Source organism: Pecten maximus, chromosome 2 (genome assembly GCF_902652985.1).
Source record: "Pecten maximus chromosome 2, xPecMax1.1, whole genome shotgun sequence".
NCBI classification, from domain to species: domain Eukaryota; kingdom Metazoa; phylum Mollusca; class Bivalvia; order Pectinida; family Pectinidae; genus Pecten; species Pecten maximus.
The window spans coordinates 38,145,606-38,173,295 of NC_047016.1; the positions used below are offsets into that span (position 1 = coordinate 38,145,606).

At 38.5% G+C, this 27,690-nt stretch overlaps 2 protein-coding genes across 2 annotated transcripts; one reads left to right on the plus strand and one right to left on the minus strand.

The window, feature by feature from the left end:
- Positions 1 to 727: 727 nt before the first annotated feature.
- LOC117322004 (sodium/glucose cotransporter 4-like) lies at positions 728 to 26,960 on the minus strand. The gene is made up of 15 exons (XM_033876698.1): positions 26,767 to 26,960; positions 21,218 to 21,286; positions 19,864 to 19,968; positions 19,262 to 19,321; positions 18,538 to 18,642; positions 17,855 to 17,960; positions 17,396 to 17,476; positions 16,891 to 17,096; positions 15,996 to 16,131; positions 12,195 to 12,302; positions 5,223 to 5,373; positions 4,049 to 4,217; positions 3,386 to 3,607; positions 2,637 to 2,967; positions 728 to 2,295 (listed from the first exon to the last, which is right to left on the minus strand). Exons 1-15 carry the CDS (start codon positions 26,860 to 26,862, stop codon positions 2,090 to 2,092), a joined length of 2,151 nt encoding a protein of 716 aa, XP_033732589.1. The 5' UTR covers positions 26,863 to 26,960; the 3' UTR covers positions 728 to 2,089.
- Positions 5,929 to 11,122, plus strand: LOC117322003. The gene is made up of 2 exons (XM_033876697.1): positions 5,929 to 8,637; positions 9,484 to 11,122. Exons 1-2 carry the CDS (start codon positions 6,468 to 6,470, stop codon positions 10,380 to 10,382), a joined length of 3,069 nt encoding a protein of 1,022 aa, XP_033732588.1. The 5' UTR covers positions 5,929 to 6,467; the 3' UTR covers positions 10,383 to 11,122.
- Positions 26,961 to 27,690: the final 730 nt, after the last annotated feature.

Below are 27,690 nucleotides of genomic sequence, written 5' to 3' on the forward strand. Positions count from 1 at the left end.
ATGGATATATTAGTGTTAGAAGTTGAGTTAGCATTATATTTTGTCTGATCTAGTGGATTAATCCTAGAAATAATCACTGAACTTTATAGATGTGGATTCCTAACAAGAACTGCTTGGTAAGATCATTTCACCGTTATGACCCATTAGCTTTCTGACAAGTCTAAAAAGCTGATTATGATCGGAACCAGTCTGCGATTTTACCAGAATAATAACCCTTCTTACGATGAGTGAGAAGTGAACTAACTAACCGACATAATTTAGATTAGTTTCACAGCAATCACCATTTGATGAATAAGTATGTTTCTCGATCAGAGCCTTGATATCATTTATATGCTTCATCGAGACTGTCAACTCCACCGTGATTAGACTGGAAAATTGAAGCCTTACTAATAAATGTCTTTAATAAAATATGGTAAGGAAATTTCGAAAAAAAAATCCGGAAGCTGACCTGTTTCCTTGCATGTTATTGTTTTAAATATAGTGCTGCATCAATAGAAAGATGATCAACAAATGAACTTCCCTTAGTATCACCCAGACAGGGATTTACCACTAAAACTCGCCGATAACATTAGTATCCCCATTGTAGTAACCACATCCAATGTTTGCTTTGTGAATTGGTAGCTTCCGCCACACGCTGTATCAGTCCCTGGTATCAATAAATAAATTTCTTAAGTCACCATTAACATTTTGAATGTCAAAAAGAGTGATAAAATAAATCAAGCCAGAAAAAATTAGTATTATATATTTTCAAATTTTAAAGGCACAACATGTGATATCAACAATAAACATAAATATATATACAATCTCAGAGTAATATAAACTATCACTCCAGGCGTAAAGTGATTCAGCATTAATTGATATATCGCACCCTAATTAATATGTAGACCTGAGTTAATTACAATGTATTAATTACAATAGATATGTTCTGTCTAGACACTGGTCTAAATGACCAAAGGAGCCAGCTCCGCTCCGGTTACAGTACCAGGAGCCGGAGTGTTTTCTGTAATAGTGAGAAACAACTCCATGTAAGTACGAGTCGTACTCTATTAAAATTCTCATTAAGGTTAATTCTAACGACTGGATAAAGTACATGGATGGGGCTAAGTCGGTTAGAGAGACGGCCACTTCATCTCATGTGAAGATTCAATGTGTGTGGCTCGACGCTCCCTACCCGTGTCGGTTTGTATTTCACGGGAATCGGAGAAGTGGGTCGTTCTGTGCTATAGTGGGTGGGCCCTTGGGTAAAACACTTTACCCAAATTGCTCTTAGATGGCATACGACGGGCTTCCTGTATGTTGGTCAGTTGAGCTAGTCACCGACTTCTACAAGGAGACCCCGTCTCAAAATGACCCCGACTGTTCATGGGGCGATCAACCCCATATATACAAACGGTATACTGATATACCAGGTATCTTGTCTTGTGATTGATTGCCCTTTGCGTCATTGATCTAAATTATATATCGGTACAAATCTTGAGCGACTCGAATGGACAATTAGCAGACCGATCAAGTCGGTGTCTGTTTTAAAATTGTGTGCGAGATTACAAAATGCACTGGCTTTGGACAGGGCAACGGATTTATAGACCTCCATACGACAGTGACTGCATAATAACAATGCGTTTTTGTTTTTGGGTTTTGTTATTTCTTTTTTAATTAATTACTTATTTATTTTTTCAAAATGGCCAAACAATTTCTCCTTTTGGAATCATTTGAAATGTAACACGAAAACACGCATTCAAGGCAGCTATGTCAGACGAAGACTAGACTTTATTTAGAACGGGTCTGTATGGCTAATAGTACACACAATTTCCAGAACACAAAGAAGCTACCACAAAAATATAAGATCATTCAATATACTCCAATGGACAGTGGTTTTGTGACAAGACAAAGACAGAAACTATGGAACTTCCTCACTTCAAATTCTGGCATCCTATGTTTATCTATCTACATACAAAATATATCTTCTTTCCTGTACACAACATATATCTAATTTTCCTGTACACAACATTGCTGCTTTCTAATCTCTTTGGAATTCAAACATTTAGCTGTGCGACTGTGGCATTATTAGTGATAAAAATATTTAATTTATTTAAGCGAAGTAGATGAAGAAGACCAATACGGCCGCCATTAAGATGACTGATAAAACGTTGGACGTTATTTTCCACCGGCGATTTTCCTCTACAGAGAGCCTACCGATACGCCTCATCTGATGGGACGACAGCATCTCAATGTTACGATCAGTTCCACATACCCAATTCACAATGTGACGTAGACAGCCGGCGCACCCAAGGGCACCTGAAAGACGATGTCATTATTTGTTATAGTAAAGAAAGTCAAAGTCACAGATAATTGGCACGAAAACATACACACTGTATATGGACTGTCGTTAAGAAATTCATGCTAAGTTCCAGTGGTCATAGTTATAGCTAGCCTATGAAACCATTTGCGATTTGTATTTTTTTCGTAACAAGGATAACATGAAAATAAAATGTACTATGCATTGACTTAACAATACATTCCAAATTCCATATTTTTACCCGAAACTACTCAATAATTAAATTTAAATTACGGTTAAGATATTGTAATTTCACTTTAACTGCTAGTCGCCGATTGATTATGTATAGGCCTATACCAACCATTCCCGTTGATGTTATGATTCGCCTCCTCCTGGATGTGTACCACCCCATTAAGTTTACATGACTCCTCATCAAGTTTGTGTGACTCGTCATTCAGATTATGTGGCTCGTCATTCAGTTTATGTGACTCGTCTTCAAGTTTGTGTGACTCGTCATTGTTCGTTTCGTTTTGCGTCTTCTTCTTTTCTATGTTATCTAGTGACTCGGTCTCGAAACTGGTCTCATCTTCGTCGTTAGGATGTTTGTCCTTACGTCTCTCTTGCCTTTCCCATTCGGCAATATCTAAACGCTCCTTTTTGCTGTGTCTCGACCAGAACGTTAGTCGGTAAAGCTGTAACCGAAATATAGGACGCGTATCAATGACGGAGGAAAAAGTGATGCATAAATTATTTTGTTTGGAAAACTGCTGGTACTAGAGCTACATACACCCTTCAGTACTCCTTTAGCGATCACTAACCATGTACTTTCACACTGACTGGATAACGGTTAGGTGAGAGAACTGATGACAACGGCTGTACTTGTTTAGTGATCTTACATACTGACAGGATAAATGTTTGGTGAGAGAACTGATGACTACGGCTGTACTTGTTTAGGGATCTTACATACTGACAGGATAAATGTTTGGTGAGAGAACTGATGACTACGGCTGTACTTCTTTAGTGATCTTACATACTGACAGGATAAATGTTTGGTGAGAGAACTGATGACTACGGCTGTACTTATCTAGTCATCTCTGATTATATACTCACACACTGACTGGGTAATGGTTTGGTGAGAGAACTGATGATAATGGCTGTTAAGCCAGTGAGGATGAACAGGAAACAGGAGAAGTAGAGGTAGTGGAAATCTTTGATGACACCAGGCCGGGGATCCGGTCCAGGGTCACCACACTTTGGCGTGGTGTACGAGTATTGTACGATAAACCGTATCATTCCCATCGCCATGCCCACAAGGAGACCATAAAACGCACCCTGAAATGTAATAATAATACGCATTTCTTCTTTGTTTGATTCTATTGATTGTCATTTTTGTTTACACGAAGCTTAATATGCCGTACACGTCTGACTAAAATGTGATGTTAGTAAATATCCAGAAGTATGTGAATTTGGGATGACCGTCATCACGAATTAAAACAATTATGAAGGGTATCTGTTATTTACATTACAGTATTGTCTATCAGCCTCCAATAATTTTTTTCTTACATTTTCATTAATGAAGCCGCATTTGTTCATTAATAAAGCCTCACAATTTCATTGATAAAGTCTCACATTCATTGACAAAGCCTAATATTTTCATTGATCACGACTCACAATTAATAAATTAATTAATAAAGCCTCAGAATATACTGTAAGCGACATACGACCAGCATATTTTTTTACAATGCAAAAATGGAAAATAAACAAGATTGTTACCTTCTCGTTAAGACGTGGCCAGAAGAGACCAAGCAGGAAGATGCAGCAGATTGGTGGCTGAGTAAAGCTGGATACCTCTTGTATGTACACAAAGAGTTCACTCCCCTCGGACGCCCGTATCACAGGCACCCATATGATACTAATAACCACGAGCAGCAGTACAGACACTCTGTGTAAGAGGAGTGTATACTATTAGCAGCAGTTTTTTGTCCTTCTAGGACTTCTCTGGGACATCAAACAGTAATTCTGTCTTCTAGGACTCGTCAGTGATGCAAAATTTGGACAAAGGGGCTTTGAAATCAATAAGGAGGTAAGGGAAATGAAAATGGGTCTGAACAAATGCTACAATATAGAATATTAATGATTTATACAAAAGTATATATTGTTATTTGAGAGTATAATCGTAAAAGAAAAACGTGAAATACAAAATGTATTGAATCTTGTGTAAACATACCGACATGCAAACGAAATCGTAAATCTAATTCAAAATCTAGAAAAAGCAAAATGCATGGAGAATAAGACCAGATGCTATGGAAGAGATAGGGAACTCCCAGAAAGTTCATAATATTAAAAAGAAATAAATACATACTGGTTTTTTTTCGTTAGAGAAAAACTAACTATTTCTTAATAAAGTGGATGAAATCTTGGATGCCATTATATACTGAAAGTAAACTGCTCAAATTACTGTAGGAAGTACTGAATTCTGTTCAGCTACTTCGGATTCGCGAACTATTTATATCATTAAGATATAATGGATGTCCATATCGATAAACGGTGATTGGTGGTTACTTCAATGTTTCTTGTGGGATAGTGATTGTACAATAAAATGTATGTAGATCAATAAAGATAATGAACTGCTTTTTATTTAGATTTAAAAGAAAATTAAACCACAATCGATACTGTACCTGTTAGACTACTTGTGGAAGATACAGATTGATGCAAACCGTGAGAAATATTCATGATCAATATTATCTCATTTGGGAAAAAACCATTTCTCAGTTTAAGAATTTGAGTTAATTCAGATTAGACCTGGCATGGGTCCTCGACGAAACAGAAGACGCTTACCCTTCCGCCACGCGTGGTCATAACCGATTTGTACTTTTACCCTCGTATTGTTGGGTTGAGTTAATATTATGATTTCGTTTTTAATGTCGGCGTTCTGTTATTTTCCAACCTGCCAACGATCATGATCTCGAGCTCTGATGCCGACTTTCTGATCTTGGTCCACACGTCCATTGCGAAGATAGTACTGCTACTGTTAAAGATGGAGGTGAGTGAGGACATCAGTCCAGCTAACATCACAGCTAACATCATTCCACGAGCTCCTGTGTGGATCAAGGACACAGGTAAATTACAACTGTATAATCATGTCCGGATTGTTTCTTATCTGTTTATCCAAATGCAGTTTTGTTTGCATATTAGTCGTCAATATGGAAACTACTAATGCATGTATGAAATCGGATGTTGTTCAAAAGTGCAATATTTAGGTTTTCAATCATTTGTTTCCTTGGTTACAGGTAAAATATGAAAAATACAAACCACTCTATATCGGAGAGCACCCCCAAATTACTAGAGCAATATATATATCAGGTTTCGGAAAGTTATCTTTAATGTGTACATATCAAAATCATTCCGATCAGGCCGATGCGTTTTCTGTAGTCCTAGGGGGTATGAGGGCGGTACTGGTGTGTTCCCTGTGGGCATGAGGGTGGAACTGGTTTGTTACCTGTGGGCATGAGAGTGGAACTGGTGTGTTACCTGTGGGCATGAGGTGGGTACTGGTGTGTTACCTGTGGGCATGAGGTGAGTACTGGTGTGTTACCTGTGGGCATGATGTGGGCATGATGTGGGCATGAGATGGGTACTGGTGTGTTACCTGTAGGCATGAGGTAGGTACTTGTGTGTTACCTGTGGGCATGATGGTGGAACTGGTGTGTTTCCTGTAGGCATGAGGTAGGTACTTGTGTGTTACCTGTGGACATGAGGTGGGTACTGGTGTTCTACCTGTGGACATGAGGTAGGTACTTGTGTGTTATCTGTGGGCATGATGTGGGCATGAGATGGGTACTGGTGTTCTACCTGTGGACATGAGATGGGTACTGGTGTTCTACCTGTGGACATGAGGTGGGTACTGGTGTTCTACCTGTGGACATGAGATGGGTACTGGTGTGTTTCCTGTGGGCATAAGGTTAGTATAAGTGTGTTACCTGGCGGCCAAAGGTTTATACGAGGGAGAGGTATAAAATATTCCCGCGTTTCGTAGTAAAGCGGGAATAGTTTGTCTTGTTCGACACGTACTACATAATGTAGCTAGTGTAGCACGTGCTGTGTGCTATTGCGTTTCGCAGTAAATGCGAGTTGGGGTCATTTCTAGCCGTCGTTCCGTACTGAGCGGTCATACCATTTTTAATTAAGCATCATGGATCCCGAAGTCGAACTCTGTATTTCCAAACAAGTGAACTCGGCGATAGAATCGTCCCAGAACAAGATTCTCTCTCAGTTGGATCAGTTAATGTCAGCTAGGCTCGGTTCTTTGGAAAATAGGCTTTGTGACAGTTCTGAAGCCCAATTATGCAGATTTCAACAAAACATTTTGTGCGCCGAGTCCCACAAATTTACTAAGAAAAGTTGTGAGGATCAACATAAGTTCAATGAAAAAGTGAAATCCAAGTTAGTGGAGGCAAACCAGTTGGCCGATACAGAACCCTCGTCGTCAAAAGCCAAAATAGCTGAGGGTATTGACTTAATAAATTATCGCCAAAAACTCGTAAAGCTGGCAGACACGTCCGAAGCCGGTTGGAAGGCAGTTGAGGAATATGTTGCCAACCCAATTGCCTCTGACTCGGATGACGAGAAAAAGATAGACAGGGCCAGGGCCAGGGCAAATAAAAAACTGAAAGCTAACAAGTCAAAAACCGGACGTGGAAGGAGCAGATACACACCATATGACGACACGAGGAACGTGCATATGTCTACCATTGGTCAGGATAATCACAAAGGCGTGTCGCCGAGGTCACAGAGGCCAGGGATGTGTTTTGCATGTGGCAAACCTGGACATTGGCGGATGGAGTGTCCCGCTATCCTCAAGGCATCGTCATCAGCGGGTGTCAGCAAGATAAGTATTTTTTGCAATTCTGTGCATGTTTGTATTGAGTCTGTATGCTCTAATGAATCGGGGTCTCATACACAAGGTGAGTCCAGTGTAACCGAGAATATGATTCACAATGTTTCAGCTAACAATGATATTTCAAAAGAGGCGATTTGTTCGCCCGTTGGCAGACTGAGAACTAAGTTCAATCATTGGGAAAAACAAGGCACTTGTAATGCAGTTTTGGCTATTATACGCGAGGGTTATAGAATCCCATTCCGAGATGTTCCACCTTTTGCTATTTTGAATAACAATAAGTCGGCAAGGGAAAATCCCGAGTTCGTCCAATCAGAAATTCAAAAGCTGTTACGTTTGAAATGTATATCTGAAGTCGCATCGGCCCCAGATGTAGTCAATCCACTCACTGTAGCGTATAACAAGGCTGACAAACCACGCCTAGTTTTAGATTGTAGGCACATCAATTTGTTTTTGCATAAATTTAAATTTAAATATGAAGACGTAAAAGTAGCTCGAGACATGATGGAAGTTGGCGATTTCATGTATACCTTTGACCTTAAATCAGCATATCACCATATAGAAATTTTCCCTGAGCACCGTACATATTTGGGTTTTTCATATGTAGTTAATGGTAAAATGAGTTATTACGTGTTCAACGTTCTACCTTTTGGTATCGCTACGGCAGGATACGTGTTTACAAAGGTGCTGAGGGAGGTCGTAAAGCACGTGCGTTCAAAAGGTTACAAACTAGTCATGTATTTAGATGACGGTATTGGAGGTCAGGCGACAGAAGGCGGGGCCAGTGAGGCAAGCAGGTATGTACAGCAGTCATTGGCTGATTATGGTTTCATCATTGCTCAAGACAAATGTGAATGGCAGCCGACACAGTTCGTCACGTGGCTAGGGTACACGTGGTCGATGAGCGAAGGCGTGGTCAGGGTAACCAATGGCAGGGTAGAACGCTTGCTGCTTTTGTTAGACCACACGATGACACGTGTCACTCAAAGAGGTCAACTATTGTTCAGTGCCAGGTATGTAGCGGGTATCATAGGAAGGATTATTTCAATGCAGACTGTGATTGGCTGTCGGGCTAGACTGAGCACACGTGAGTTGTACACCTGTTTACTATCCAGAGTGAGCTGGAATGCGTGTGTAATGTTGACAAATGCAGCTCTAGACGAGATAGAGTTCTGGTTATTGAATCTACGTCAATTGAATGACAAAGGCTCCAAACTGAAGGAGACTCGTACCTGCACCGCTGTAGTGTGCACTGATGCTTCAGGCATCGGGTTTGGAGGGTATGCCTCCTCATGTATTGGTATCCCTTTCGATGATTGGGACCTTACAGATAACACACCTGTCATTGTTGCCTTGGAGGACAATGGGTTTTTGTCCCCATGTGAGGGAAACCCTGTGATGGGTAATTGCGTATCTAACGTAGGTCTGTCTACGGTAGCAAGTATGGTTGCTGATGAGGTTTCAGGTAAGCCCTACAATACGAAGGCAGGGAACAATGATCCGTTGTATCGGACTACAAATGTGGTAGGTACGTGGAATGAGAATGAAAGATCGCTCAGCTCAACATGGAGAGAGCTCGAGGCTGCAAAACGGGTTTTGTACAGTACAGTTGGTCAGGTAAAAGGTAAAAACGTAAAGTTACTATTAGACAACAAGAACGCCTGTTCTATTGTGAACGTAGGTAGTAGGGTAGAAAATTTACAGAAAATTGCACATGAACTGAATTCTTTTTGTGATTTTAACGAGGTAAGACTCAGTGCTCAATGGATACCCAGGTCGGTAAACGGCGCTGCTGATTGTCTCAGCAGGTGCACGGACTGTGACGATTGGTCGGTTCAACACTGGGTGTTTGAATTGTGTGAAAACTTATGGGGGCCACATGATGTCGACAGGTTTGCGACAGATTACAACTGTAAATGTCTACGCTTTAATTCTAGATGGTGGTGTGTAGGTACAGAGGCAATCGACACTTTCTCTGTTTCTTGGTGCATGGATAATAATTGGTTAGTTCCGCCTCCTAGATTGGTCTGTAAAATTATCGACAAAATGAAGAACGAAAAAGCGTACGGCACTATTATCGTGCCCGAATGGAAGTCAGCGCCATTTTGGCCTTTATTGTGTACACAAGGTGTTTTTGATAGACATGTAAAAGATCGTCGTGTACTATCTAACAATAACGTCACGATGAGGGGTAGGGGTAATAACGGGTGTTTCGGGTCACCCGTGTTGGCATTCGCCATGATCGCCTTAAGGATAGATTTTAGGACAGTATGAGGCTATGTACTGATGTTGATGTTTTTGTCTATGACAGGCTTAGGACTTCGTCAAGTGGTCCAGAATGCTGTCCGAGGTTCCGGAGTGAAGGAAGGGTCGTTTCTGGACAGACTATCCTCCGGGATGGCTGAGCGAATTTTGTTAAGCAAAAGTGAAAACACTAACTGTAAATATTACGGCGCTTTCAAAAGATGGGAGACTTTTATATCTTCTCATGGATTTCCCGCCCTACCTGCCAGTCCTGTACATGTTGCTCTGTACATGAACAATCTGTTAGATAAAGGATCGACTTATTCTGTGTTGAGTACGGCCATGTATGCTATCAAATGGGCACACAATGTCAGTGGACATACCGATCCTACTACGAACACTTTCGTCATCAGTCTAGTGGAGGCATCAAAGCGCGTCGCCAAAAAGCCGGTGTGTAAGAAGGCTCCGGTCACTACTGACATTTTAATTACATTGTGCTCCATGTTTTCTCAGACAGAGGACTTGTTAATAGTTAGAGATTTGACAATGATGCTGATTTGTTTTTCAGGTTTTTTGCGTTTTAGCGAACTTAGTGGTCTGCGTTGTTCAGATGTTAAGATGTTTCAGGATTATTTCTATCTTGTTATAAGAAAAAGTAAGACAGATCAGTACCACCAAGGCAATAAAGTTTTTATAAGTAAGGGCAGTACATCAGCCTGTCCCCACACCATGTTAAAAAGATATATAGAACGAGCGGGGATTGATCTAAAGTCCGACGAATATTTGTTTAAGCAGGTATACAGATCTGGGTCCATTTGTAAGCTTATTCACAAAAATAAGCCCATCAGTTATACAGGAGCGAGAGAAGCTATTATCAAGAGATTAAAATTAGTTTCAGACGGGAAAGAGTTCGGTTTACATTCACTACGGGCAGGGGTGCTACTGTTGCAGCAAATAACGATGTGAATGAACGGTGTTTCAAAAGGCATGGTCGCTGGAAGAGCGAATCAAGCAAAGATGGCTATGTAGCCGATTCTTTATCAAAAATGTTACAAGTAACTCAGAACTTAGGTTTGTAATTTTGTATCAATATCAGTGCAACACCCTTTCTTTGTAATTCTATTTAAACGGCGGGCTAGACGGCAAATGGATATTTGCGTTTTTGTTGTATGTTGGAAGGCACATTTTAGTGTAGAGAAGACTAAAATATTCCCGCGTTTCGTAGTAAAGCGGGAATAGTTTGTCTTGTTCGACACGTACTACATAATGTAGCTAGTGTAGCACGTGCTGTGTGCTATTGCGTTTCGCAGTAAATGCGAGTTGGGGTCATTTCTAGCCGTCGTTCCGTACTGAGCGGTCATACCATTTTTTTTGGCTGTATTGTAGGTTCATAACGGTCAGTGTCTGTATTGTACAGGAGGATCTAACATAGGTTCCAATGTTACCCCTGAGGATAACTTGCAGTGGGAAGTAGTTAGTCTGAACTCTCCCTTGCCATTGGACGCAGGTTTCCGGAAATTTATCCGGTTTTTCCTGAGCGAGCAGGTTGATCTCGGTGAAGGGGATTTGTTTTTACTCCTGAAAAATGTAAACGTATTATAATAGTGGCAATTTTTGTCCTTATATCACTTGTATAATCACTGATTTTTCATGTCTGACATTAAACGCCGACCGCTATTTAAACGGCGGGCTAGACGGCAAATGGATATTTGCGTTTTTGTTGTATGTTGGAAGGCACATTTTAGTGTAGAGAAGACCTGGTGTTACCTTGATGTATGAGGTTGATGACAAGTGAAGGGTACTGGTGCGTTACCTGGCAGCACGGGGTTTATGAGGAAGGAGAGGTATTGGTGTGTTACCTTGAGGTATGAGGTTTATGACGAGGGAGGTATTGGTGTGTTACCTGGCGGTATGAGGTTTACGATAAGGGAGAAGTACTGGTGTGTTACCTAGTGGCATGAGGTTTATGACGAGGGAGAGGTACTGGTGTGCTACCTGGGGGCATTAGGTTTATGACGAGGGAGAGGTACTGGTGTGTTACCTGGGGGCATGAGGTTTATGACGAGGGAGAGGTACTGGTGTGTTACCTGGGGGCATGAGGTTTATGACGAGGGAGAGGTACTGGTGTGTTACCTGGGGGCATGAGGTTTATGACGAGGAAGAGGTACTGTTGTGTTACCTAGGGGCATTAGGTTTATGACGAGGGAGAGGTACTGGTGTGTTACCTAGGGGCATGAGGTGGATGACGAGGGAGATAAACTGGTGGGTTACCTAGGGACATTAGGTTTATGACGAGGGAGAGGTACTGGTGGGTTACCTAGGGACATTAGGTTTATGACGAGGGAGAGGTACTGGTGGGTTACCTAGGGGCATTAGGTTTATGACGAGGTAGAGGTACTGGTGGGTTACCTGGCGGCATGAGGTTTATGACGAGGGAGAACTGTTTTATTTACCTGGGGGCATGAGGTTTATGAGGAGGGAGAGGTACTGTTATATTTACATGGGGGCATGAGGTTTATGACGAGGGAGAGGTACTGTTATATTTACCTGGGGGCATTAGGTTTATGACGAGGGAGAGGTACTGTTATATTTACCTGGGGGCATGAGGTTTATGACGAGGGAGAGGTACTGTTATATTTACATGGGGGCATGAGGTTTATGAGGAGGGAGAGGTACTGTTATATTTACATGGGGGCATGAGGTTTATGAGGAGGGAGAGGTATTGGTTTGTTACCTGGGGGCATGAGGTTTATGATGGGAGAGATATTGGTTTGTTACCTGGGGGCATTAGGTTTATGACGAGTGATGGGTAAGCTATGTTACTACAGCCTGTTGTACTTCCACATACTTCCATACAAGTTTCGGCATCAGAGCAGGCAACCGTGTCTGTCAACAGAAAAGACATCGCAGTCAATTTAGATTCTTTACATATATAGCAGGTTGTCTTTATCATATTTGCAACATTATCAAATTGTCAATTAAATTAAGATGTCTACATCAAAGTTATGAAAGATACTTTGGAATACTTATTGTTGGATCTTTTACCAAATAATAAATACTGGATGGACTCAAACACCTGTCAATTTGAATCTAAAATGACACTGCCCTCCATTCTCATTAAAGATGAACTTTAAAGATCTCTTTTATTTTTGGAACTGTATTTTTTTCTAGATCAATAATGTTGTATTCGTTATAAGTAGATTATTTCGCCAATGTATTTTAGTTATTTTCGGAGAGGACAATTATAATTCAGAACAAACTGAAAATTTTGCAAAATTAAAATAAATGAATTAGCTTTGTCATTCACAAATGCAAGTACAATATTATCTTAATGTACATGTAGCTGTCATATATTGTATAACGATCACCTCTGTTGTTCTGTTATAAATACAATTTGCTGTTTTTAAACATGAACACAATAAAGTGTCAAAAACATTATAACAGCGATATCCAATATCTTTCATACAGATTTAAGGTAGACCGACCCTTCTGTGACGTCACAGACATGAGTCCGGCGATCCGGCGTCCGGCGATCCGGGCCCTTGATTATATTCACGAATAGTTACATCTGGTTTAATTTTCAAGTCAGCTGGGAGATAAATGTTTAGGCCTACAGCACGATGCGGTCAAGAGGTAAAGGGGTCAGTTTTGTAAAACTAAAAGACTAGGTAAGGCTTATGCTTTCAATGAAGTAAGAACATAAATTAAAGATGGTCCATTGAAAGCAAGGACAGCGCCGATGTATCACATAATGTGCCAATGTGTGACGACCATATAACGTTAGTTACAGTCTCGGCGGAGACAATTTATATCAAGTCAGGAAGAGGTTAGCACATCTCCAATTTATGGCAATGTAGAAAAAGAGGACACTTCATGGCGCACGGGCCGACGCATAGTGGAGTTGGGGACTTCGGCCGATGCTCTAAAAGCATGTGCACTTTGCGGCAACCAACAATTACTTCAGTATGTACTCCATCTGTCAGATTGTATATTGTTAGGGAAACGTAAGTTCGGCCTTGCGCACTTTACATGTGATATATTGTTATTCAGAATGCGAGGTAGTCAACCACAGATCAGAAAAAAAGAGGAAACGCATGGGACGTAAACACAAAACTTGCAACATGCATTGGTGGTATAAAAGATCTATACATTCGACAATTTTTTAAAAACCTAAAACCCGTGAAATTGATGTAGATGTTAAGTGCCTTTTTACTCATATTCTGAATATATCATAAATATTGTATTTAATTAACTATTAAACACGTTTCTTGTGATCGGTCTAGGCTGGAGATTTCACTCCATGGGGAGCTCTCTACCAGGTTCGAGCAGTTTTATAAATAGATCATAACAAAAACGGATGACGGATTGACAAGCACAAATTCGGACCCTTTAAAGAGGCATGTCCGTGAATGAATTGTAACGAGTTGCATAAATGCAAAAAATACATAAACAAAAACCATCAAAAGGCCAACTCTGGTAATTTCTACATCACTACCATGTCAGCAAATTGCGGCGCCCGGGTGTTAAGCTCAAGAGCGTCTTCGTTGCCACAGGTGTAAAATACGGAAATGTTTAATTTTCCTATTTAACTATTACCAATCAATCCAATAAGACTTGACAATGTCAAAATATATAATTCCGATAAACTGTGAGATTTACAGTCATTTCGATCGCGGATTTTGCTGTATATGTTGCATAATTCGTGGATTGCGGCATAATTTGGTCATACCCGCCTACAATGTGGGCGAATTAGCAAAAAATGAGAGGTGTTTTTTTCCTGTCAGTTATCTTTGCAAGTTATAGCCAATTTGTCATTTTGTTCCGTGGTCGGGTTATTTTCCTTGAAGGACATCATTATCACATCAAAAAAAAGATGAAAAATTTCCCAACCGTTCTTCCGATCCCGTCTTCGGCGTTCATTTTCTATAGAAATTATCGTTGCCCGGGTGTAAAATTTATCGATGCCCAGGTGTAAGCACCGGCGCCCGGTCAGTACGATTGAACCCGGTGAGTAAAGCCTGGGGTCGCGGTTCGATGACGGTGGAGGCACACTACTTGCTTTTCTGTTACATCGGTTGACCATTCCAAGTGCAAGCTATATGAAAATGAGAGGCTTCGTTGGGGATAAAACCTGGGTTAATGTGTGTTCGGGGCGAACAAGTTTGAAAGGTGAGGAATAGTGAGGCAGGTTTTAATTGTAAATAGGGTACATAGTGATTTCAGGTGGGGGAATTTCCATTAAGTCAGTCGGTAGAGCGACGGAGCAGTAAGCAGAGCGGGTCGCGGGTTTAACCCCTTGTGGAGGCACTAAATTCGCTTTCCTGTTATATATATCAATGCCCTGTTCTTTCCAATTACTAACTAAATTTCACTGCCCCATACCTTAAACTTGACTAAATGTCTTACAATGTACCTTTATATTACTTCTCAAAAGCGCTTATGTTTTTAAGTTATTCCAGGGATGATCATGTATATAAAAGTGTTAACATCACACCAACAGCCGACAGACGCCGCGCCATAGTACCATTACGTATTGACCTTGAAACGAAATAAATCTATTCCTGCCGTTAGATATCGTCCTCACAATACGTGTGTGTGAATTCAGAGACACGTTTAAACTTACAGGTATCATTAAACACCATCACGCAATACTTGTACTTTTGTGATGTGGTTTTTTTTTGGATTTAATTATTTAGTTGTTCTTTATTTGGCATATGATTTTTCACATCACTGGCGAATCCTTGACAGATTTTAATTAATATTAACCTCAACTGTATCTAACCCTCAACTTGTGTTCAAAGGCGTCAATGTCCCGCCTGTCTTTTTTCATACCTTAAAAACTTGATATTACTTGGTAAAAACTTGATATTACTTGGTAAAAACTTGATATTACTTGGTTAAAACTTGATATTACTTGGTTCTAACGTTTATATTATAAATTCTTAATCACTATTCAGGACTATAGGAATGTGCGTCATCAAAATGGGTTTTAACCGCATAATACGACACGGGGAGTCTTACTCAAGCCAAGCAACTTCTTTCTGAGTTTTACTTTCTGTACATCGTAGAGAAATCATATTGGACACATCTTTCTTAAAATACCATTTACAAGTAACACTAGCGCAGTGAATGTTTTTAAAACCTTTGATATTACTTTGCTACTAGTTTTAGAGCATATTACTGATAAAAATGATATAAATCTGTTAAATATGTCTTTATGTCTCAAACACAAGTACATTGTAAATCATACAACGTTGAACACTAAAACTAGTAAACGCACAAAATTTGCAGCAGAACTGAGTTGCATTGAATAAAATAATTTTAACACAGAGTAATGCAGTAGAGCGATTCTTAAAGTCTACATTGTACAATAAGTGTAAGGAAAACAAGTCGTACCTGGGGATCGACTTCAGAAAACTCATAAATCAAACCATCGTCGGAGACCCACGCTTGATTGCTCTACGCTACTTATACTTACAAGTGTAGCGTAGCGTAGTGCATTCAACCGTGGGTTCCCGACGATGAGATGAAGCAGGTAGGACAAAGAACGCAATTGTTTCATTCGTCTTCCAAACCTACCTGGAAAAAGGATTCGAGCAATCATCCCAGGGAATACAAATAGAAACAGGGGCAGCACCTTCAGAAACCCACATAATATGGTCCCGGCCTTGGCGTGGTCAAATGACTTGGCAGCCAGCGCTCTTTGTACAATTACCTGAAAGAATCATAAATCATATACAGGGAGTAAATTTTCATTCTATTTTTTGTTTGTTAATTCACACCATGTTAAACAATCTAAGCAAGCGCACAGCGTTTTCCTGAGTCTCTCTAAATACATATCAGAAAACAAAGTAGGTAAAAGTATTAAAGAAGGCAATTAAAACAACTGCGAATACTATTAAGTAACCGTTTTATCATTTCTGCGAAAAATAGATAATTTTTGCTCTGTATTTTCAAATATTTAAACTGTCGATAAAAACACAGCACTGTATTTGATGGCATGATTTAGACAAACGAAAGGACGTTGAAAATAGATTAACATTAATTTGTTTAATCAATATGCAAGAAGTTCAAAAACAAGTTTCGTTGCTTTTTCAAGTTTTGAAGAGAGGAATATTTGGTACGAGTTTCATTTAACACATCATGTATGTAAAGTGTATTAAGTACCACGCATCTATGCCAATATACATCACCATACTCTCCACCATCGCAACTATCGAATACGTGTAGCCCCTGTTCTTATTTTGAGAACCTGGATTTGACCTAGATTTACATTTTGGGTGTTGTCAATGAAACAGAAGACGCTTGAACTTCCGAAACACCGGCTGTTATTCTCCTTGTACTTTTTCAATGGTCTCAACGCAAATATATATCTTTATTCGCGTTTGGCTGCGCTTTATGGTTTTAGAATGATGATAGCGTTTTAATATTGGTATTCCCTGTTGTTTTCATGTTGTCGATTGTATTTATATACCTGATCAGAGCACCAGTACCATATGGAGTTGATTGACAGGCCGATTACTCCGGGCCAGGGTAGATCCCCGGTGGTCGGGCTACGGAACAAGTGCATGTAATCGTCACGAGGTTTTCCACACGTCGAATTGTTGTTTTGTGTATTGTTAGCTACAGCATATGGATATTTTTCGACCATACCGTTGAATCCACCGACCTCCACAAAACCTGGAAATACGTTAGAATCACATTAAAATTGTATAATAATGTTTTCCATAAAGTGCTTATACGAAAGTACATTGATAACCTGCAAAAATCGTGAAATCTGAAAACCTGCAAATGAAATCAATTTTTGAGCAATTGACAAAAAATACTGGACAATTAAATATTAACCCGTTCATTTAATGTTTTTTTTTATCGATAATAAAACGTAAAATGTTAGCAGCGTTTTAGCACGACCCCAGGAGGTTGTTAGTCTCGGATGCATGATTCTTCGAACCCCCAAGTGGCCTCTTTGTCAAACCTACTAAGGATCATCAGGGTCGTCGCTCCTATGATCATGATGATCGTTTGTACGAAGTCTGTCCATATTACAGCCGTCAGTCCTCCTAAAAATCAAATTAATAAATGAATCGCCTGAACTTCTAAATAAAAATTTCGTACTAGAAATACACCAATATTTCATGCTTTTGTATGTATGACTTTTCATTGGAAAAATCTATTTCATAAGGAAACTTATATTGGATATGTGTGTTATGGTAGTGTCAAGGTAACCGATCTATATTATCATCCGGTACAATTTTGATGTGGAGACGGCCACTTCAAACTGTCTCGCTGGACAGTTTGTCATAACAATAACCTAAATATAGCGCTATACTTATCATTGATGGACTGATTGATGAGGCTAAGTGTCCTTGTTACGGTTATATCCGAGCCTAGGACACGACAAATATATCATTACGTACGGTATACCATTTTTAACCTACCCGTGATTGTAAATATTGCTGCCACGCCCAACAGGAGCATGATGGACCAATAGATGTCCCATTTCAGTGACTGTTCGATAAAGATGGCGCCAGCATACAGGTCAGCCTAGAAAAAAAATTATTGTTAGGCAAACATTTGTTAAACTACATCTATTAAATACAAAAACAACATACAAACGATTATCCATATATAGTTTATTTATTTGAAATACCATCCTAGATATTCAAAAGGAAGTCGAGGTGCAGAAAGCAAAAAACAAACGTAACTCATGATGCAGAAAACGAAAAATGAACGCAACTCATGGCGCAGAAAACGAAAAATAAACGAAAAGCATGATGCAGAAAAGGAAAGGCTGAACTTACTCATTGTGCAGAAAGCGAAAATTGCACGTAACTCTTTGTCAAGAAAACGAAAATGAACTTAACTCGTGCTACAAAACACGAAAATTGAACGTAGCTCTTGGTCCAAAAAGCGAAAATTGAACGTAACTCCTGGTGCGAAAAACGAAAAACTGAACGTAAAGCATGGTGCAAAACGCGAAAACGAAATGAAACTCGTAGTCCAGAAAGCAAAAAATGAACATCACCAATGGTGCAAGAATAGAAAAATGAACTTAACTCATGGTGTACAACGCGAAAATTTAACGTAACTCTTGGAGTATTGAGGGTGCAGAAATACTTACTGATATTTTGGTGAATATATACACCAGTAAGGCAAGAACTGCAAGAGATATTTGTATTCTTTGTCCACCAAACCTGCACTTGAGGTATTCCGGCATTGTATAAACCTACAACAGAACGCGTATTAAGAAGTTTTGGCTGTGATGTAAATATCACTGCAAGACATGATTTCTTAAAACTGAAGAGACAGAGGTAATTTTTGACACGTGTATGACTGCCAATATAATAGCATTTGTTGACTTACACTTTAAACTTCATGTTTTGACTCTACCGTATCTTACTCCACAATTGCAATGAAAGCTGTTAATATCTCCTGCGTCTTTTTGCAATTGAGAAGTCTTGTTTAAGTGACAGACATGTGACCTCCAAAATTTTGTAAAGAAGTATTGCCCAACTTAATTATAAAACTATATATGGTCTCCTCTTATTTGAAACCTAGAATCAACCATATCCTAAAGACAAAAATTGTAAATATCAATTTTATTTTTCTATTTTGATATTCTGGATATCCATACAACTTTGTGATTGTATGCCGTATAGGTAAGGCCTATCTCATCTTTATCATATCTCATGTGTTTTCATTAATGGAAAAATAGAGTGGGTTGGTCATAAATTTGGTCGCCTCTGCCCCAAGCGCCGCAAATCAGACTGTTAACGTGAACGCACCACTAACGTTCATGCTCCATCTATCAACATACAAATATCTTAAGTTTTTTTTATACTTACACCGGAAGCTATGTACACTGGTAGGAAGACATACCCGAGTAGTAACATGATGTACAGAGCCTGGAAGATATAAACAAGTATATGTACATAACAATACAGGTAAGTATGTGCTGCTTAAACCCGCGAAAAAAAAAACACTCCAAAAATTAGTCTTTTTCAGTAAATACATTTATAATGTTTAACGCGCGAATATACAATGGATACATTTGTAAGGTAAAACCCGCGAATATACAGTAAATACGTTTACATTGTTAACCCCACTAATATACAGTAAATATTGATGCATGGTAAAAAGCCACGAATACTCGAACCCTCCAAAAACAAGGATTTTCAGTAAATACATTTATCTGGCAAAACTCAGTAACAGTAAATGCTATACATGGCAAAGCCCGCGAATATTTTAAAACCCTCCAAAAATAAACACGTTAACTACATTTACAGTATACAAGTCCACAAAATGTTTATTGCATCTTCATTCTACAAAATCTACCATATTTAAACACTTAGCGTGTTCAACAAGGTCCATTAGAACTCTGTGTCCACTTCTTGTGTGTATTTATCATAAATCCCGGAATTTAATTATGACAGAGACATTCACTTACATTGAGTTCATACAGACCAATAGCGATGCCCGAAGCTGCCCCGGAGCCTGCCAGTCCCACAAAATGTATGCTCCCTATATTACTGGCGAAGAGGGACGCCCCGACCTGTGTGAACGAGGAAATGAGGAAAAAATAAGTCAAAACATAGGTAAATAATACTATATTGATGATATATGAGTAAAGTTCATTAATTTACTCCTTTACTAATTAAGCGAGACAAAGGTAATTAAAATGTTTAAAAATCTACGTATTAAGATTACACAAAATACATTTAACCACAAAAAAGTTATTTTTTATCCCCCTAGCTGCTTCTGTTTATATGGTAAGAATATTTCTAATTGTATTTATTAATTTATTTCACTGATTTGTATAGGTGTTTACTCCTTTGCGTAGCATGTTTGTGTCCTCTCCACAATCTTAACGAAGATATCTGGATGGTAAAATTCTTCTGAAGGATGTATGAGCCCTTATCTCTGATTCTCCAGAGTTTAGTTCTCTGTCGCCCTCTGCACCCATGTCATAATAAAATCGAAGGCACACAACTATATATTTGGTTGATGATGGGATAAAAAAAACTGACGAACCGCCAAGTTGAAGCGTTCCTTTTGAAGATTACAAAGGAGCGACAATCAAATTCAAAAACAAACAACAACAAAAATAATGAGCCTACACACTAAATCTAAGAAAGATCCATGGAACACTTTCTGAGAAATAGCGAAAATAATCCCCAACTATAAAAACCTCAAAAGGCAGGCTGTCGGACATCAAAATTGAAAATGCAAAATTAGGAAGCCGACATAAAATCCGAAAAAGGGCGATGAAAAAGATCAAATTAGTCGCCTAGCAACCTTCTTGTTTCTTATCAGTCTCTAAATTAAACATGCAAATCTAGGGACCAAGGGGAACCTACCTATGGAATTTTAAACAAAGTTCCTTCCAGAACTTCTCAAGAGATAGCAACAAGAATTGTTTACAGGCGGACGACGGTACATGGAAAACGGTCGTGGGCGATTTGAACAGCCCACCATCTGATAATGGTGGGTTGATTATACTTTAATATATTGTATATTGAAATTATTTGGCCATTTTTTAATCATGAAATTCAAAGTAATCACAAGCAATTTGATGAAATCTTTAAAAATCATGAACAATTTGCATCCTGACACTAATTCTTGTCATTATTGTTCGAAAAAGTGTAGACCCAGGCGGAAGGGTCTTATTTGACTGAGAAATTCCCAGCAAGTAATTGCATTACTCCACAATGTATCTGTTCAGTAGTTAAGATTTTCATTTTACAGTTACATCAATAATCAATATACACGGGATCTGTTTGAACTATGATTAAACAACTTACCAGGACGAAGTGCATATTACGTCCGGCCAGGAAATACCCTCCAGCACTGCCACGGTTCTGCCTGGAGGTCTGTAGTAGAACATTAAATAAGTTAACGTAAATTATAACATTTTAGTATAACGTATATAACACTGTTTTACTAAAACCACTGACCAGTTTATAATAATCCAAAATTGTTTTCAACACTGTTTTTTCATGCTGGTCTCTCATGCGTTATCCAGAGCTTCTTCCACAAAACATGGCGTTGGCGGTACTGCATGGAACAGCCCACACAAAATACGACCTTACAATCCAGAGAAACTAAGTTTTGTTTGACTTCGTGAAATTATGTGCCAACGAAGAGAAGTACTAGTGAGAAAGAAAGGCAATGTTTTGTGATTGGTTCATTGTGTATATTCTTCTTCTTCTTCTTCTTCTATATATATACAGCAGTGCATGTCTCTAACAGCTCATCATTCGCGAGATTAAAGTCATTTTTGGATCAGCGTTCGCGAAATCAGATATTCGCGAAATCTAGCTGCTTTACAGTACTTACTAGTTCCCCTCGATCCGTGATAAATATTCCCCACATGACAGGCTATATAAAGAAATAATTTCTAATCCCCATAAACCTAGGAACGGTGAGAAATATCCCTCACATCACAGGCTATATAAAGAAATAATTTCTAATCCCCAATAAACCTAAGAACGGTGACAAATATCCCCCACATCACAGGCTATATAAAGAAATAATTTCTAATCCCAATAAACCTAGGAACGGTGACAAATATTCCCTACAAGAGAGCTATTTTCGCGTTAATACGCGATGAGAGTCAATCGCGAATTCAAATCCCTCTCGATTTTTTGTAGGAAAATATTTCGTCGTTATCATTATTTGCTTTCTTATCCTATCACATAATCAGAAACATATCTGCTGACCGCATATTGCCTTTCAATTCAGACATCTGTAAAACTTTTAAGCGACATCCCAAAAACGTTAGAAAAATTGCGTCATTCATATATGTACAGTCACAGCTATAGGTCAGAGGTCGAAGGTCGAGCACTTGTACCACAATAAATTCCACTAACATAGTCTATAACACGCAAAATATTTTTATTGAATTACCTAATAAGCAGTAGGAATCCCGTCAAAGACGTTACCGCTGGGACATCTATTTGTACTGTATTATAAGTACATTTGTAATTGGTATAAATATCTAAACACGCTACGAAGAGTAATGCTACCCAAACAATTCTGGCCTATTGGAGACCAATTATCTTCCAGACACTGTGAATCTTTACCTTGAAAACAACCAACCTCGATCTCCAGACATAAAAACACGTAGAACATTTACATTCCTATGTTTTGTCTTCGTATATTATGCGTGAGCCAGCATGAACACGCGTAATTACAAACACAGCATGTATAACATGACTGTATCATGATTGTTCATGTATATTCACATCACTTATATTGACATTCCTAATGTGGTTTGCTGATATGAACATACCAAGTGAAAACAACAAACATATGACCATGAATACACTATGAAAACCGTATGAAAACATTGTCTCTCGTGCTGATTTTCCACACATAAAATCAGAAAAATATCAATACGCTTGAAAAATAGTCCTCGTTTCATTTCCGTAAATTATGTTTTCTTTGTAATCTATTTACATAAATTAAATCTAATTTAACACAAATTATTGTATTCGATGTTATTTCAAGTCTCTTTGTTTTAAATAACAAGCAAAAAATAAATAAATAAACTACTGCAAATTGCGGAGCGGAAGGACACGGTAAACGATGGTGCATAGGCGGGATCTCCCGGCTGTTCTAATAATTTGGCGTTTCGTCGTATACATGACAAATTTTTCTTTTTAATAAAATTTCTCGTTTTCTCGATATAAATTTTTTAAATCAAGGTTATGTAAATATATGATTTGAATAGATTTTTTTAATTTTCATTGCGGCTATGAATACCAGTAGTTAGCTACATATCCTCCGAGGCGCGCTACCGCCACGGGATATGTAGCTAGCTACTGGTATTCATAGCCGCAATGAAAATTAAAAAAATCTATTCAATCCATATTTATCAATAAAGTAGAGACCAACATGACGCAATGTGTGATTTATATAACAGTGCATGTCTCTAACAGCTCATCATTCGCGAAATTAAAGTCATGTTTGGATCAGCGTTCGCAAAAGCATGAATTCGCGAATATGTCGGAAGAGGTAAGTTCGCCAAATTAAGTATTCGCGAAATCTAACTGATTTACAGCACTTAATAATTCCCAACAAATCTAAGGACAGTTATAAATATTCCCTACAAGATAGTTATTACTTTTATTACGCGTGGGATTTATTTTCGCGTTAATTCAAATCCCTCGCGATTTTCGTAGGAAAATAACAACTTGTGACATCCTTGTTGATTCCGTCGTCACCATTATTTACTTTCACATGAGCTCGCGTTTATTTCGTATATGTACCACATCACATAATCAGAAACATACCCGCTGGCCACATATTGCCTTTCAATTCAAATACGTGTATGTACTTATAACCGATTTCCCCATAACGTCACAAAATGGCGTCATTCATATATGAACAGCTGTAGGTCAAATACGAAGGTCGGGCATGTGTGCCACAATAAATTTCAATAACATAGTTTATAACACGCAAAATAATGAATTTTCTTGAATTCCCTAATTAGCAGCAGGAAACCCGTCTGATGGGTTGGCACATCTGACCTTGACTGCCAAACGTCGAAGCCCTCGTTTACCTATAAACGTGTACCTTCAATAAACTATGGCTTTAAAATTGATATACAAATTCAAAGCTGTTTTAATAACTTTTAAATTATTATGAAATAAGTACCTAATAATTTAGTAAATAAGCTTCTATAATGACACTTGACTGACCTGGCTGACGTCAGTATCCTTTGATCTCTTAAGCAGAGATACTCTTCTACATGTTTATAACGTCCATTGATATTATTTTTCATTGCGTTCTGAGAAAAATGTCCAAAAGTACAGTAAACTTACTAAATTTCCTAGATTTCCAATTGGGAATGTCCAACACGTCAATCATACAGCACTGGTCAATACAAACAGGCTACCTACTGGTATTTAATCCACCAGAGTCATGTCAGACATTCGGCCAGAATTCCGACCGAGGGTTACTGTCTTTGAGTAACCGTGTACTCTTATTTGCCAACAAACCTATGCAACAACTTGTACAATACAGAAATACTTCATGGTACGTGTACAATACAGAAATACTTCATGGTACGTGTACACTACAGAAATACGTAATGGTACGTGTACAATACAGAAATACGTAATGTTACGTGTACACTACAGAAATACTAAATGGTACGTGTACAATACAGAAATACTTCATGGTACGTGTACAATACAGAAATACTTAATGGTACGTGTACAATACAGAAATACGTAATGGTACGTGTACACTACAGAAATACTTAATGGTACGTGTACAATACAGAAATACTTCATGGTACGTGTACAATACAGAAATACGTAATGGTACGTGTACAATACAGAAATACGTAATGGTACGTGTACAATACAGAAATACTTAATGGTACGTGTACAATACAGAAATACTTAATGGTACGTGTACAATACAGAAATACTTCATGGTACGTGTACAATACAGAAATACTTAATGGTACTTGTACAATACAGAAATACTTCATGGTACGTGTACAATACAGAAATACTTAATGGTACGTGTACAATACAGAAATACTTCATGGTACGTGTACAAATACAGAAATAACCTTCATGGTACGTGTAGGCAATACAGTAAATACGTAATGGTACGTGTACATACAGAAATACTTCATGGTACGTGTACAATAACAGAAATACTTAAATGGTACGGTGTATTCAATACAGAAAATACTTCATGGTACGTGTACCAATACAGAAATACTTAACGGTACTTGTACAATACAGAAATACTTCAGTGGTACGTGTACAATACAGAATACTTAATGGTACGTATGTCAATACAGAAAATACCTAATGGTACGTGTACAATACAGAAATACTTCATGGTACGTGTACACTACAGAAATACTTAATGGTACTTGTACAAATCAGAAATACTTAACGGTTAACCCCGTGTACATACAGAAATACTTAACGGTACGTGTACAATACAGAAATACGTAATGGTACGTGTACACTACAGAAATACGTAATGGTACGTGTACAATACAGAAATACGTAATGGTACGTGTACAATACAGAAATACTTAACGGTACGTGTACAATACAGAAATACGTAATGGTACGTGTACAGTATAGAAATACTTAATGATACGTGTACAGTATAGTAATACTTAATGATACGTGTACAGTATAGAAATACTTAATGGCACGTGTACAATACAGAAATACTTAACGGTACGTGTACAATACAGAAATACGTAATGGTACGTGTACACTACAGAAATACTTAATGGTACGTGTACAATACAGAAATACTTAACGGTACGTGTACAATACGGAAATACTTCAAAACTATACCTGTACATCTATCAGGATTTCTTTTTCTTTTTCTTTTTATTTGACGACCGCTGTCATCTGTTGTCCCTAGAAGCATAGGGGCTAATTGACACGATCAATGATATAGGGGTCGGTATGACCATTGCGGGTTAATTTTTCATCCTGGGTCATAGGAACCTGTCAAATTATTATCTCCAGAAGCGCTATTTTTAATTGACATCAAAAATTAATAGATGAGTGAATCCATTACAACGGGACTAGTAAGGCATAATTCCTAATTTTTGACGTCGGCTAATGTAGATGATTGTTAGGATCAGTAAAATAAAATGTTCTCGAAATCTGTGAGCATCTACAGTTGTCAAAAACAAGAACAAGGCGCTAAATACAGATACTACAAGCAATGATATGGCGTTGTGAATATTGACCGAGAAACCATTCTAGAGTTTCGAGAGAGAAAAAATGAAGTGAAGTGACAATGATTTCGAAATTACAACTGTAATGAAATTATAGGGTTAATCCGCACAGTCAATTTGGAAGTGATGGATGAGGATTAAAATAATCCAACAATCTTAAAATAAACAGAAAGTTAATCCAGCCACCCAGAGTATTTCACTAAAAGTTTACGCGAACAACCATGACACGGTATCCGCGGTTGATGACCTCTATGATAATTAAAGGCCATTCACACGAACATATATATGAATGATTTTGTTTGTACAGTTCTAAAGTGACCCCGAATATGAATAGCGTAGGAGAGGGACCCGCGAAATAGCGAAATATATGTGCCACATGGGTGCGTAATCACATAATCAATATGTTTAGATTGATCCAAGCTGTATGCGTTCCTGAATACGAGAAAATCCTGCTGGCCAGATCTAGAGTGTTGGGCAGTTCAGGTGAACTGTGATGTGGCTGTGCGTGTGTGTGTATATATATGTATATATACGTTGTACTTTTTAAAAGTTAAGTCTTGCCCCTCAATTCATTTATACACAAATGGGACACGCTCTAATGAATTTAACGCAACTTACCCATAATCCAACAAAAAGAATAAAGACAAAATAGACAACGATGACGATGAAATCCCCATAATGCAAAAGTGTACCGGAAACTTTTTCGTCTGTCATGCTGAAGCTGGTGGCAGGCTCTCGACAGGTGTGGGTAGGCTTATCTGGGGCGTCGGCGTGACTATGTATAGTACTAGTTTCACCTTGCGGGTGTAGGATTATAAACAACTGTGATCCCAGTCGCTAGTGAATTAAAGGCACTTAGCCTTGCTTGAGATGTCAATGTGTCTGTCCCTATATTGCTTCTGCAATCGCACGAAGGACTTTTCGAAATATGTGGAATTTTCTAGATTCTTAATCTATGTAAATGATAGAATTCTAAAGAATATATTATATTCAAATGTTTTCCTGTGTCACATATTTGACGATCATCACAGGGACTATGATAGCTTGTTAGACTCCAGATCATTCGGGCCTATCTTAGTGTGTATTTTTTAGATAATTCATGAGGCGAGATTATACTTCGATAAAATGGATGCGCAATACCATTGGCTGTCTATTTTAGGTAATATGCTTGCTTGCTCCTCTCGGAACATCGCGTTTTAATGCCATGCACCAGAGACATATATACAGAGAGATTGGCAGCTCTCTATTTGCCCTTGTGTTTACATAGTGGCCCCTGACCTTCCCACAATCCTTTGCGGTCACTCGGTTCAGTCTTCACTAGACGCCATATTGGAGAAAACTTGAAAACCAGACACATAATTATCGCTAATTTCTATTTGAAATCATCACCAAGATCCAATTATGTGCTTTAATTTTATTAATATCAAAGTGCAGAAGTGTCATCAATATGAAATATATCACAATTTGCTGTCCAAGTGTTTGTATTTTGAGTATGAAAGTCAAGCACAACGCAGGAAAGATCGGCGGGAATATCCAATTTTC